Source organism: Brassica oleracea, chromosome C8 (genome assembly GCF_000695525.1).
Source record: "Brassica oleracea var. oleracea cultivar TO1000 chromosome C8, BOL, whole genome shotgun sequence".
Lineage (NCBI taxonomy): Eukaryota > Viridiplantae > Streptophyta > Magnoliopsida > Brassicales > Brassicaceae > Brassica > Brassica oleracea.
Window position 1 is genome coordinate 30,959,458 of NC_027755.1, and position 12,302 is coordinate 30,971,759.

The window sequence follows — 12,302 nt, forward strand, 5'->3', positions numbered from 1 at the left end:
ATTTTTTTATATAAGTACAAACTAAACATTATATTATTGGTTTTATATTCACGTTGAAAATACATCTATTTTTCTTAATATTTTACTATATTTTGATAATATTTAGTAAAATTATATCGAAAACCACATAACAAAATAAAAATATATACTAAATAAGATAATTAAACAATATGAAAGTCAAATATTTTATTTTTTTTATAAACAAAATACTGAAAAAATGGATACAATCTAAACAAAAAAAATTTGGTAAATTAATATCTTTATAAATTAATAAAATTTTAAAGTCTCAACATTATTAATTTATAGAAGTTTTACTGTAATATAATACATTCATTTTGAATTAAAGTTATATTGTTAAATCTTTTGAAAATGACGTGTCAATATATAATAAATTTTCCTTTTTCCCTCCTATATATCTTGTTTTCGTACGAAAAATATAGTAATAAAGATTGAAGTTATGCAGATAATGACATATTTCATTTAATTTTTCTTTTTTTTTCTGTTGTCGTCTCTAATTTAATTACATGTTTAGATGTCATCCCGATTTATAGCATTCGTTACACAATCAAAATCAAATCGACTAGTTGGGTGTCGGAAAAATAAACATCACCATCGTGTTCTTCTGCCATTAAATTTTTCACCATCTTTCTTCCACCTCCAACTGTCCTAGACAGCTATTCTCCACCTCCTCTAGCTTTCCTCTTCTGTTTCTCTATCAACCCCCCAGAGAGAGAGAGAGAATCAAACATCTCAGAAGAACCCAGAAAGAGAAACCAAACCGAATCTTTCAAAGCTCAGTGTTTGTTAAATTCAACTCGAAAATGGGTTCTTCTACTTCAAAAACATCTTCTTCAGCTTCTTCTACTTCTGTCTCTTCTTCCCCGGCGACGAAGCTCGCCTCCGACTCCCCTTCTCCGGCGATCCACAAAGCTTTCTCTTTTCCGACGCCGTTGGTTCACCATCCTCCGGCTAGAAAAGGCGACACTCACCACCTCGTTTCCCTCACTTCCACCTCATACGGCTCTCTCCTCCTCAAAAGCTCCTCCGACCAAGAGACGCCTCCTCGTATCTCAATCTCCGACAAGAACACGACAGATCCGGTCTCGCGCGACTCGTTCTCTCCCGACTCGGTCATAAACACATGGGAGCTTATGGACGGCTTGGACGACGAGTTCGAATTCGAAATCCCCAAAGCTGATAAGCTTAGTTCCGGTCAAGATTCGGATGTTTGCCCTAAACCCGACCCGAATCGAAATGGGTCTGCTTTGAGATTGGACGAATCTTACGAATTCGTGAAGACCGGACAAGACGAAGAAGATTGGGTCCCGTTGTCTTATAAACCAAAGCAACCTCTTTGGAAGCATTTGTCTGAAGAATCTTTCTTGTCTGGTTTAGATCCTAGCATTGTCTCTTCTTACAAGAAGGCTTTGTCTTCTAAGCAGTTAACCAATCATACTAGTATCAATGTCGACACTAGAAAACCTCTCACAACCACAAAGTCCCTCTCTTTCATAACCAGCGAGCCAAAATCTGTTTGCGCTAATCCGAGATTACAAGGAGCAGAAGACAAGATTGTGCTCTACTTCACAACTCTCCGAGGAATTCGAAAGACGTACGAGGATTGCTGTTGTGTAAGGATGATATTGAGAGGGCTTCAAGTTGCAGTCGACGAGCGTGATATCTCTATGGATTCTAAATACAGGAAAGAGCTTCAAAGCTTGCTCGGTGCTGGAGAGAAACCAAAACCGGTTTGTTTGCCTCAGGTGTTTATCAGAGGAAGCCACATTGGTGGCGTCGAGGAGATTATGAAGCTAAACGATAACGGTGAGTTAGCTGAGATGTTGAAAGATTTCCCTGCTTGTGAATGCTTGGGGACGTGCCGGAGCTGTGGTGATGCAAGGTTTGTGCCTTGTAGTAATTGTGATGGTAGCACTAAAGTGTTTGAAGAGGAAGAGGAACGGTTCAAGAGATGTCCGAAATGCAATGAGAATGGATTGGTGCGTTGTCGTCAGTGTTGCGTCTAAGTAACCTGTTGAATCAGAAGATGTGTGGGTGAAAGGGACTTAGATTGAGTGTATGAACTGTAAAACAGAAGAAGATTAAGAGAGAGATGATGATTCTTACTAAGATGGTATTGGGTTAGTATGGTATATTGGAATAAGAATTGGCTCAAGTCTAACTATTGTTACTCTCTTGTCTGGTGGTGTTTTTTGTTTGTATTATATTTGTTTTTGGCCTGATACTTTTCACATCCAAATGATTATTACTATTTTATTTTAAGTACATAACATATTAGATGATGGTTGGTATTTCGCATGATGGCAAAAAAATCATTCAGACGTTTTGTTGCAGAGTTTTATCAATGAAAAGTTTGTGCAAAGGGGATTTTTGATCATTCATAAATTTAACTATGAAATTATCATTCTTTCATGAGTTGTTCTAATGCTTAATAGTTACTAGATTTTGATCCGCATTTTAAAAGCGCAGAATAGTTTTCGGTTTTATAGTAACAACAACTTTTATTAGAATTTTAACATTTGAGTTTAGATGTTTATAAGTTACTTTGTTTTTGTTCAAAAAAAAAAGTTACTTTGTTTTTATATTATACATCTTTTTGGGTCAAAAGTGCGTGACTTATTAATTTTGATATAATATGTTAAAAAAGATTTAATGATAATATGTGTATTTAATTAGTATTGATATTTTAAAGTATAGAACACACACTTTCATTAGTGAAATGTAATAACGATATAGATTGTTGATTCAAAATAAAATAAAATTTCTCATATCCTATATTTATATCATAGTCTAAAGAATGATACGATTATAAACCCATAATTGTTTTTTATTGTTGGACTTTTATTGTAAAATTAACTCAATTTTTTTAATTACATAATAATTTAATATATATTAAAATCTTTAATTTTTTATTAATTTTATTTATATTTTCAAAATTTATATATGTGATATGGTTTAATAAATTTATTAACAATTGGTGTGCTTAGTTTAAAATTGAAGTACAAATATGAACTTGTCCTTAAAATAATTTTTAATTACATTCCTATGCTATTGAAAAACTAATAATCCTAATCTCTTGCATTTATTATTTTTTTGTCAATTAAAACAATCATAAAATATATCTCAACTAATTTTCAAAACTCTCAAAAAAAAAGTTTTAATAAACTTTCCAATTAGTTGTTACAAAAGGAATATTCTTTTAAAAAAATATCACCAACACCTAAAATACACAAATTAGTATATGCTAAATTCTAAAATAACAAAATAGTTCCAAAAATGATCTAGATATATTACTTCAACTACATTAATAGTAGTCCCTAATAATTTTATTGTTGTTAATAGTAATATAGATTGTATATACAAAAAAAAAGGTTTCGGCTACCTTTTTATTTGGGTTTTGGTTATTTTTTAAAAATAAATAATAGTGTAAGTCAAATAATTTAGAAAGTCAAACGATATTCCTTGCAAAATTCATGTAGAAAATATTTTGGATCTGGTATCTTTTTAAAATTTTAAATTTTTCATTCGTGAAATTCATACAAATAATGCTGAATACTAAAATACCACAAATAATATTTTATTGAACAATATTATCTCTTTTCTTAATGTGGAATATATAGCCAATGAAAGATTATAAATGGTTTTAAAACAATTTTTTTAATTAATAAAATAGAAAAGAATCTCCGGAAGATTTATTAAATGCCAAAATATTTTTATATAATATATGGGTTAGACTATTGTGATTCACGATTAGGGACTACTATTAATGTAGTTGAAGTAATATATCTAGATCATTTTTGGAACTATTTTTGTTATTTTAGCATTTAGCATATACTAATTTGTGTATTTTAGGTGTTGGTGATATTTTTTTTTTAAAGAATATTCTTTTTGTAACAACTAATTGGAAAGTTTATTAAAACTATTTTTTTTTTTTGGAAAGTTTTGAAAATCAGTTGAGATATATTTTATGATTGTTTTAATTGACAAAAAATAATAAATGCAAGAGGTTAGGATTATTAGTTTTTCAATAGCATAGGAATGTAATTAAAAATTATTTTAAGGACAAGTTCATATTTGTACTTCAATTTTAATAGTATAGATAGATATTTGCATCATGTCAGAAAATTTATGTAAAATTTTCTCATTAAATTGCATCAGTGGTAATACATTGTTTTCTTTATAATTCCGGATGATAATGGTAATAAATTGTTTTCTTGATGATTCAGGATGATAATTTCATCATTTGATTAGCTATATATAGATTGAACTCGAAAGAAATTGGCAGGATATTTTCATTATGGATAACATGTTTTTATATTTAGGGTTTGTATTGCAACATCAAAGAAAATACTTAGCTTGTTAGTCAGTCAGTTTATAAACCTTATATCAAGCAAAAGTAAAGTGGAATGTTTACAAAAACATTCAAATCCATTCTGGTGGGATTTTTGGCCGAAGAGAAGGCCCAAAAGCTTCCTTTCTTGGGAACTCTCCCCAAAATTTGAAGTACATAAATAAATAAATTAATCAATAAAAATTCCCTAATGACCAAAAAAAGCCAAAAATGAAACGTCATCGTTTTTAATTCACCTTTAAAGTCCACTACTCTACTTATCTAGTTGACTCAGGCAGACAGTGGTTAGTGACAAAAAATAAGATGGAGGGGATAGGGAACGACAAGAGTTCGTGTTCGAGTTCGAGTACAGTTCCGAGTCCTTGTCTGAGCAAGTACGTGGATCCATCGAGCGAAGAGTCTCACAGATACTATCTCGCGAGGCGGAACGCCTTGGAGATGCTCAGAGACAGAGGCTATGAAGTATCCCTCGAAGATATCAATCTCTCCCTCCAGGATTTTCGAACTGTTTACGGCGAACGTCCCGACGTTGACCGCCTCCGTATCTCCGCTCATCATCGCTCCGATTCTTCCAATAAGGTTATACCAATCGTTTCGTTTTTGCTTATTGATTTTTTTTTTCCCATTTCTAGAGGTTTTGTTTCTATATGCATGTTTGAGGGTTTGCAAAGATGTGAACTTATCTCCGTATTGAAGCCTATATTTGCTCGGATGACCAAATCTTAGGCTTTTGGGAGTATGGTCTTGTTATGGTGATGCATGTCATTGTCTCTAGTTGATGAAACTAGTACTATATGGTCCGTATTAAGTACTATGACTTATCTGTTTCTCCTCTGAAAACTTTGTAAATGTGATATTTCTTCTGGTAAAGACTTAAGAAGTGACAATGATTCCTTAGAGATCTAGATTATATACTGCGACTTGAGTGATCTCCTTGCCGTTTAGAGCATTTCTTAAATGCGTTAGTTCTGATAGCTACAAGTTCACATCTTTGATTGTTAAAATGAGATCAAACTGCAAAAGAACGGTTAAGTTTGATTTTATTTGTAAAAACTTAAGAACTGACAATGATTACTTGAATGGTGACTTGAATGATTTCTACTCGCTTTAGCGCATGTTTTAGATGCGTTAGTTTTGATAGCTACAAGTTCACAGCTTTGATTGTTAGTATGAGATCATACTGCAAAATAACGGTTAAGCTGATATGTTTTGTTGTTAGTAGGAACGATATTGTCATTCTTTTATAACAAAATATTGGCAGGTGGTTTGCTTATGTCTTTGGTTTCTTTAGTAACACCAGACTGCATATCTATTGTTTTACAAATTCTTAGTTACTTATGAAAATGTATACTATTCTCAACTTGTGATGCTGCTTACACCAGTTCAAGTCTTATGTTATAACACTTATCATCTGAAGTTTGTTATTATTTGTTTTATTTTTTCAGGTAAAGGTTGTCTTTTTTGGTACTAGTAAGGTTAAAGTCAACACAATCCGGAGTGTTGCAGCAGAGATACTTAGCCAAGAGACCATAACCGGGCTGATACTGGTTCTCCAAAACCAAGTAACCGATAAAGCCTTGAAAGCCATTGAGCTTTTCACTTTCAAGGTCGAGATATTCCAGGTACATACATACTACATATATATATATATATATATATTTTTTTTTTTTTTGTTGGGGACAACTTCAAAGCTGTAACACCTAGTTTTCCTTCTTGCTGTCTCGTTAAGATAACCGACTTGCTAGTCAACCTAACCAAACACGTACTGAGCCTGCGTCATCGTGTTCTGACTGATGGAGAGAAGAAAGCACTTCTCAAGCACTTCAACATCGAGGAAAAACAGGTACATTATCTTTAAACTTGGACTGATTATCAACTCAAGCTTCTCAATAACTGTTTTCGAATATTAACTTGCTAGCTTCCTCGGATCTCAAAGAAAGACGCGGTTGTGCGGTACTATGGATTAGAGAAAGGACAAGTTGTGAAAGTGAGTTACAGAGGCGAACTCACTGAGTCCTATGTTGCCTACCGATGTGTGTGGTGAAGTGCACCAATTAAAAAATAAACATTCTGTTTGCTTATTTTCGGCAAAAAAAACTTCTGTAAGATGTTTTGTAGGTTAAGATCCTTTGCTTTAAGGACAAGACTAAGTTTTTGAAGTAAAAAAAAATGTATTAAAGATTCTTTGCTTGTCTTGAAAACATTTCCCCTTATGTGCCTCCCTTAAAAAGAACAGTTTCTGTACGTTTTAGCGAAACACAAATAAAGAGACATGGAGACTCCACCATTTATTCGAAGTTTCGGTGACAATCAAAGCTCCTTGATGGATCGGTTCGAGCGGTTATCTTTCGAGGCTCACCTCAGCAATGCTTTGCTTGGTCGGAGCCTATCCGAGTCAGGTTTCTCTTCCATGTACAATGCTGTCCTCGATGATCCCCCGCCGGTACATGTGGAGGATCAGGATTGCCACAGAGTCCGGAGAGGATTACGTTTGAATAAGATGTTAAAGAACCTGATGAAACCAATTAGATACTGTAGCAGAAGAATCAGCAGAGGAAAGAAACAAGATGGTTATGATTTAGATGCCAGGAGCTTTAAAAAGTGGCAGACTTTCAGCAAATCTGTCCGTTTGTTTTGAAGTTATTTAGTGCTAATGACAGTATTAACTACAAAAAAACATGCTTGTGTTTAGGGGATATGCTGAAGTTTAGCATTTGTTTTTCTTTTGTATGAAAAGATGTAATCACATACTTTACATAACAATTAAAACTCTTCATGTCACTTGCTGAACCTAATGAATAAATGTAACATCAGAGATCAAAACATTGAGGCTTTGAGTAGTGTATGTATCTATACATTTTGTTACTATTTGAACCGAACCACAATTATTCTGTATGTTACCATTTATGCATCAAAACGTTGAGCATGCTTTGATGCAAATGACTATTCAGTCATTCAGATGATACATGTAATGTACACATGAGATTTTTTAGTGGTCTTGCATTATAAACACTCTACCTAGATGACACATGCATGCCAGCGAGTACCAAGAGGATTAGGTGTGAATAAGGGTACTTTGAGCAAACTATGTCTGATTATTTTGAGTATACATTTAGTTATCTTTCTAATGACAGTACAAAACTATATAACATGCCCTCTGTTTTAGTGGATGCCGAAACTAGCACTTGTTTTTTTTTTCCTTTGGTAAGAGAAAAAGAAAAATCTAATCCAACGGTTGAGAGTAGTTTCTGTATTAATCCAAAGGTTGTGGTCTCCTGCCATTAAACTCGGTAAAGCAGACGAAGATACAACTCTGCCTACAACCTTAAAGACAGGGAGGCTGAACAAAAAACAAACACAACTTTGTTTCGATTCACAACATCTGTGTGTTCTACTCCTCCTCCGATTTCATACGTATTGGTAAGTCTCTCGCATCCCAAATCTTGTTGAATAAAGTCGAAAGCCCAAAACTTGCTGTCGAATCAGGACTGATTACATCTCTTGGTAATACTCGTATAGAATCTGGCGTGGAAGCTTCTAAGTACAAAGCTTTTGTTTTGTTCTAGCTGAGTTAAGTGGAAGAGAGAGAGAGAGAGAGAGAGCTAAAAGGACACGACTTTGTTGTTGTTGAAGGTACAATTTAAAATGCTTTTTGCAGTAACAAATTTAACATCTTTATGACACTTGGTGGAAGAGTCTTTGGAACTTTCTCGTGTTGTGGCTATTGTTGTTGTTGCTCTGATCCAAAGATCTTGACTTTGGCTTTGCTTTCTGATTTTATTTTTTCCTACTCAAATTGAGAGTCAACTTGGATATGCGTTCAGCGTTTTTACTTTCAACTCGTCAAGTACGCAATTTATGAACTTTTGATTGTCAGTTTCGCCTACTGCATCATTTTGGATTCATTCACTTGCTTATGCGTGTCCTTCGGGTTGTGTTGATACTTATCTCCATTTTGCCATTATTATATTTCCTCATTTTTCTTTGGTAAGTCACGTTTTATCAATTTTTCATGTGATGCAACTCTGATCTGTCTGAGAAGGCATTGGGTTTTGGCCATGTATAGTTTTCACTTTTTGTGATTGATTCCGTATCTGATTCTTGTTTAATTCGCATATTATTTTTATTTTTGTAACTTACTAGCGCTTCTTTTCTTCTTCCTCTTTCAACTTGGTAGTCTTATGGGTACCTAGGAGAAGAAGGGACTTGTTGTTGTGGCAGGCAAGGATCAGATGCATACTACCTCCATCCCCGCTGGTGACCTTGAAAAGCAGCAGGACAAGGCTCCCGAGAAGCAGAGCGAGTCAGTAAATGAGTCTGCCACGGAGGTAAACCTCACCATTGTTGTCTGCAATGGAGATTCAAGTGGGGCACATGAAACCGTAGAGGTGGCTCAGATCTATGGCCCAGCTGAGAGGGAAGAGTCTCCCAAAAAGGTTTGCTTGTCCAGGAACTCCAGCTCTCACGAGCAGTGTAGGTCAGCTCCCTTCTCTTTTATTATTAAGACGGTTCCATTAATGTAAATTGATATGTTTTTGTGTGTTAATGAATCTGGCTCATATGTCATTGCTCTTTCCCTTTTTAATGGTGAGTAGGGTTTGTCAGCAAGAGAAGGAAGAGGCTTTGATCGAACTGGGGTGCCTATGTCGTGGTGGCCTTGCTAAATCCCATAGGTCATGCATAGATGCTTGGTTTCGCACAAAAGGCTCTAATCAGTGCGAGATCTGCCAGTGAGTAGACAATCCAACGTTTTTCTTGATTCAATGGGAGGATACTAAGCTTACTGGTTCTTACGTTTTTTCTTTGTTTCTGCAGGGCAGTGGCTGCCAACGTACCACCTCCAGAGACCCAACCAACTGTAAGTACATCTCTTTATGTGAACAAAGAAAGGATATGTTATAGGCTTATAGCTTGTTTCATCGTAATGAATGATGGTGCTTGCTTTTTGAACAGACAAATTACTGGGTTTGGAGGATTGATCCAAGCTATAGACAAGAGCAGCGGGAGAGAGTAAGTGTCTCACATATAGAGAGATTAGCCATTTGCATTCAGTTTCTTATAAGTATTCGTGTGTCATCACAGGGATGTTTCAGTCCTCTGTGGGTAGCATTCTCAATTCTGATAGGCGGTCTAATGCTAGATGTGTTAATATCCATCACACTTGGTGTGTCTGCACTCCCGGTTAACATAATAATCGGTACGTTTTGTCTTGTCACTGCAAGCTAAGTAGTAATCATTTGAACACTTATACATGGTGGTGGGGTGCAGGAGTGATAGTGGTGCTAGGGCTAGGAACAGCACTAAGGCTGACATTGGAGTTCTGCTACGAGTGGAGCTTGAGAAGAGCGGTTCAGAGGGCAGTGCAGAGGAGAGAAACAGCCTTTAATAACATTGCATACCCATCTGCCTTGTAAGAGACTAATGTCAAGTTGGAAGTATCTTGTGTGTGTTAGTGTGTATGTAAAAAAGTTGTGTGAAACAAGTGTGATTGTTTTACATGCATTGCTGAATTTGTTGGGAGCATCAACTTTCTGTAGCTCCAAACGTTTACAAAATTAGTGTTAACCCCCAACACGTTCAGAAATTTCTCTAATTTGTCATTGAGTAAAAACTCCATGGTTGATTTTATCTCAAATGGGTTAAATTGACTAAATAGAAGATATGGGATAGATGTCGAAAATAGAGGGGTGTGATTATTTTACGATGCTGAATTTGTTGGGAGCGTCAACTTTTGTGTAGCTCAAAACGTTTACAAAATTAGTATTAACCCCAACATTTTCATAATTTCTCTATTTGTCATTTGAGTAAATGTTTGATTTTAATTTTTTATCCAAAGTGGGTTTAATTGAATAAAATAAAAGATATGGGATAAATGTGGGTAGATTTAGAAATTAGAGGGTCATGTTGCAAACTCTGGAAGGGGTAATAAATTCTTCTTTCCGCGTGACCTTGGGGAGCAAGTCCTCCAGTCTTCTTCTGCGAGAATCAGAAAAAGCGAAAATCGAAAGAAATGGATGCGAAGATCGGAAAATTCTTTGACTCCGTCGGTTCTTTCTTCAGCGGCGGCGATAAGATCCCGTGGTCTGAAGGAGATGTCATCGCTGTAAGTTTTCGAATAACTAAGTCTCTGAGTTAAAATGGACTCGCAAGCTGATTTTACGTATATTAGAGCTGTTCTCGGTGTGATTTTTTAGCAGTTTCTGGTGAGATTCATGAGAAATAATTAGGTTTGATTTCTTAATGAGAGTTGGTTACTTAATCAATCGAGGTTTAGAAGTTGTGGAAGTTGCTTGAAACTGCAGAGCTTTTACTAAAACGACACCGCATCATCGTAGTTTTATTTTGGTGTGGGACTTGTTCAGTGTTGAAGCTATGAATGAACTCTGTTGTTGTTTTTGATTTTGATGGAAGGGATGTGAAAGAGAGGTTCGAGAGGCCACAAACTCTGGCAATGAAGGACTGAAGAAAGAGTGTCTTATGCGGTTGTCCTGGGCTCTCGTTCATTCCCATCAACAGGATGATGTTCAACGTGGGATAGACATGCTTGAAGGTAAGCTAGCAACAACAACAATCCTATCTTCTTCTTTTTGCAAACCATGGCTTGTTATGCATCATGAGATTTGATAAAACTTGTTTGGTTTGTTGTTCTTGTTGTTGCAGCGTCTCTTGCGAACAGTGCTCCTCCTTTGGAAGACCGAGAGAAGCTCTATCTCCTTGCTGTTGGTTACTACAGGAGTGGGGATTGCTCCAAGAGCAGGCAGCTCATTGACCGCTGTATCGAGGTTTCATCCACTTCTTTCCAACTCTCTTTTCTTTAGTATACGTTAACTTATTACTTTGTGATTATATAAATATATATATCTGTGATCTTTAATGGATGCTATGGTTTGGTAGATGCAACCCGATTGGAGGCAAGCTTTGGTACTAAAGAAGTGCATCGAAGACAAAATCACAAAGGGTAAGCCAACTCACTCGTCAAAAAAAAAAAAAACAAGAAACGAAAAGTTCCTAATTTGAGAGTCAGAGAGTTACCGAATAGTCTTTATTTGGGGTTGTATTGGCAGATGGAGTTATAGGGATAGGCATCACTGCTTCAGCAGTAGGAGCCGTAGGTCTGATAGCCGGTGGTATTGTAGCGGCGCTGGCTCGCAAGAAATGAACACGACGGTCCTTAACTTGTTAAGCTTGTGCATACAATAGCAGCAAGATGCTTTCTTTTAGTTTCTCTTTGAGAAAACTGTGTTTCCCTCTGCCTCCTCCTTTGACATTTTCAATAACGAAGTTTTGTGATGCATAAAAGTTTGAGTTGGATTTTTCATCTTTACTTGAGTGGGCAAATTCCTTTTAAAAAAAAAAAAACCATACCATCTGAATCTTTCCCTGTTTCGTATATTGGCACATTTGACCACAATTAGCAAACATTCTCCCCAATTGATCTTGTAAATTATTAACTTTAAAATAATGGTGGGATGTGGGAGTAAGAACATCTCCATCCATTAGAACCCATTAGAGGTCATAATGATTAAATTAAAAGTAAATAAAATGATTTGACAAGTTTACAACTTAGTTAGTGGAAGTAATTTTTTTCTCCTTCAATGGGAGAACCCCTATGGGGTTCTTAAATAATTTTTTTTTTAAAACAAAGATGAAAGAAACACAAACATTGAAGTAACATTTTGGTCTGTAAACTACAACTCTCAAACTATGTTAATCTTCCTAGCTTTTCATGTTAATTAAAAGTAATTAAATCCATTTGAGATTATACACTTTACTTGGCCAAAGATCGTATATGTACCTTACTATCCGGTAATATTTGTCAAAACCAGAGACCATAAACATTTGTTTGAAGAGATGCGGACTTTGTGGAAACATGCTCTGCAACCATCCTACTTGCACTCCCGGAACCGGACCGACTCTCTTCTTCTTATTAGCC

General features: G+C 35.5%; 4 protein-coding genes across 6 annotated transcripts; all 4 read left to right on the forward strand.

Moving 5' to 3' along the window:
• Positions 1-502: 502 nt before the first annotated feature.
• Positions 503-2,280, forward strand: LOC106307381 (uncharacterized protein At5g39865). Its single transcript, XM_013744319.1, has one exon. The coding sequence runs from the start codon at positions 822-824 to the stop codon at positions 2,022-2,024; it is 1,203 nt and encodes a 400-aa protein (XP_013599773.1). The 5' UTR covers positions 503-821; the 3' UTR covers positions 2,025-2,280.
• Positions 2,281-4,646: 2,366 nt separating this feature from the next.
• Positions 4,647-6,582, forward strand: LOC106308212 (DNA-directed RNA polymerase V subunit 5A). The gene is made up of 4 exons (XM_013745344.1): positions 4,647-4,948; positions 5,815-5,991; positions 6,099-6,212; positions 6,288-6,582. The coding sequence occupies exons 1-4, from the start codon at positions 4,673-4,675 to the stop codon at positions 6,411-6,413; spliced, it is 693 nt and encodes a 230-aa protein (XP_013600798.1). The 5' UTR covers positions 4,647-4,672; the 3' UTR covers positions 6,414-6,582.
• Positions 6,583-7,588: 1,006 nt separating this feature from the next.
• Positions 7,589-9,955, forward strand: LOC106309629. Of its 3 annotated transcripts, XM_013746699.1 has the most exons (8): positions 7,591-7,789; positions 7,889-8,002; positions 8,547-8,846; positions 8,965-9,099; positions 9,185-9,227; positions 9,323-9,379; positions 9,452-9,566; positions 9,638-9,955. In XM_013746699.1, the coding sequence occupies exons 3-8, from the start codon at positions 8,602-8,604 to the stop codon at positions 9,781-9,783; spliced, it is 741 nt and encodes a 246-aa protein (XP_013602153.1). In that variant the 5' UTR covers positions 7,591-7,789; positions 7,889-8,002; positions 8,547-8,601; the 3' UTR covers positions 9,784-9,955. The 3 variants fall into 3 exon arrangements, with proteins under 3 accessions (XP_013602154.1, XP_013602153.1, XP_013602155.1); XM_013746700.1 differs by lacking the exon at positions 7,889-8,002 and having other exon boundaries at positions 7,589-7,789; XM_013746701.1 differs by lacking the exons at positions 7,591-7,789; positions 7,889-8,002 and adding an exon at positions 8,375-8,429.
• A 354-nt stretch (positions 9,956-10,309) lies between these two features.
• Positions 10,310-11,693, forward strand: LOC106309935 (mitochondrial fission 1 protein A). The gene is made up of 5 exons (XM_013747094.1): positions 10,310-10,472; positions 10,781-10,919; positions 11,030-11,151; positions 11,264-11,327; positions 11,434-11,693. Exons 1-5 carry the CDS (start codon positions 10,380-10,382, stop codon positions 11,526-11,528), a joined length of 513 nt encoding a protein of 170 aa, XP_013602548.1. The 5' UTR covers positions 10,310-10,379; the 3' UTR covers positions 11,529-11,693.
• The last annotated feature ends 609 nt before the right edge of the window (positions 11,694-12,302 follow it).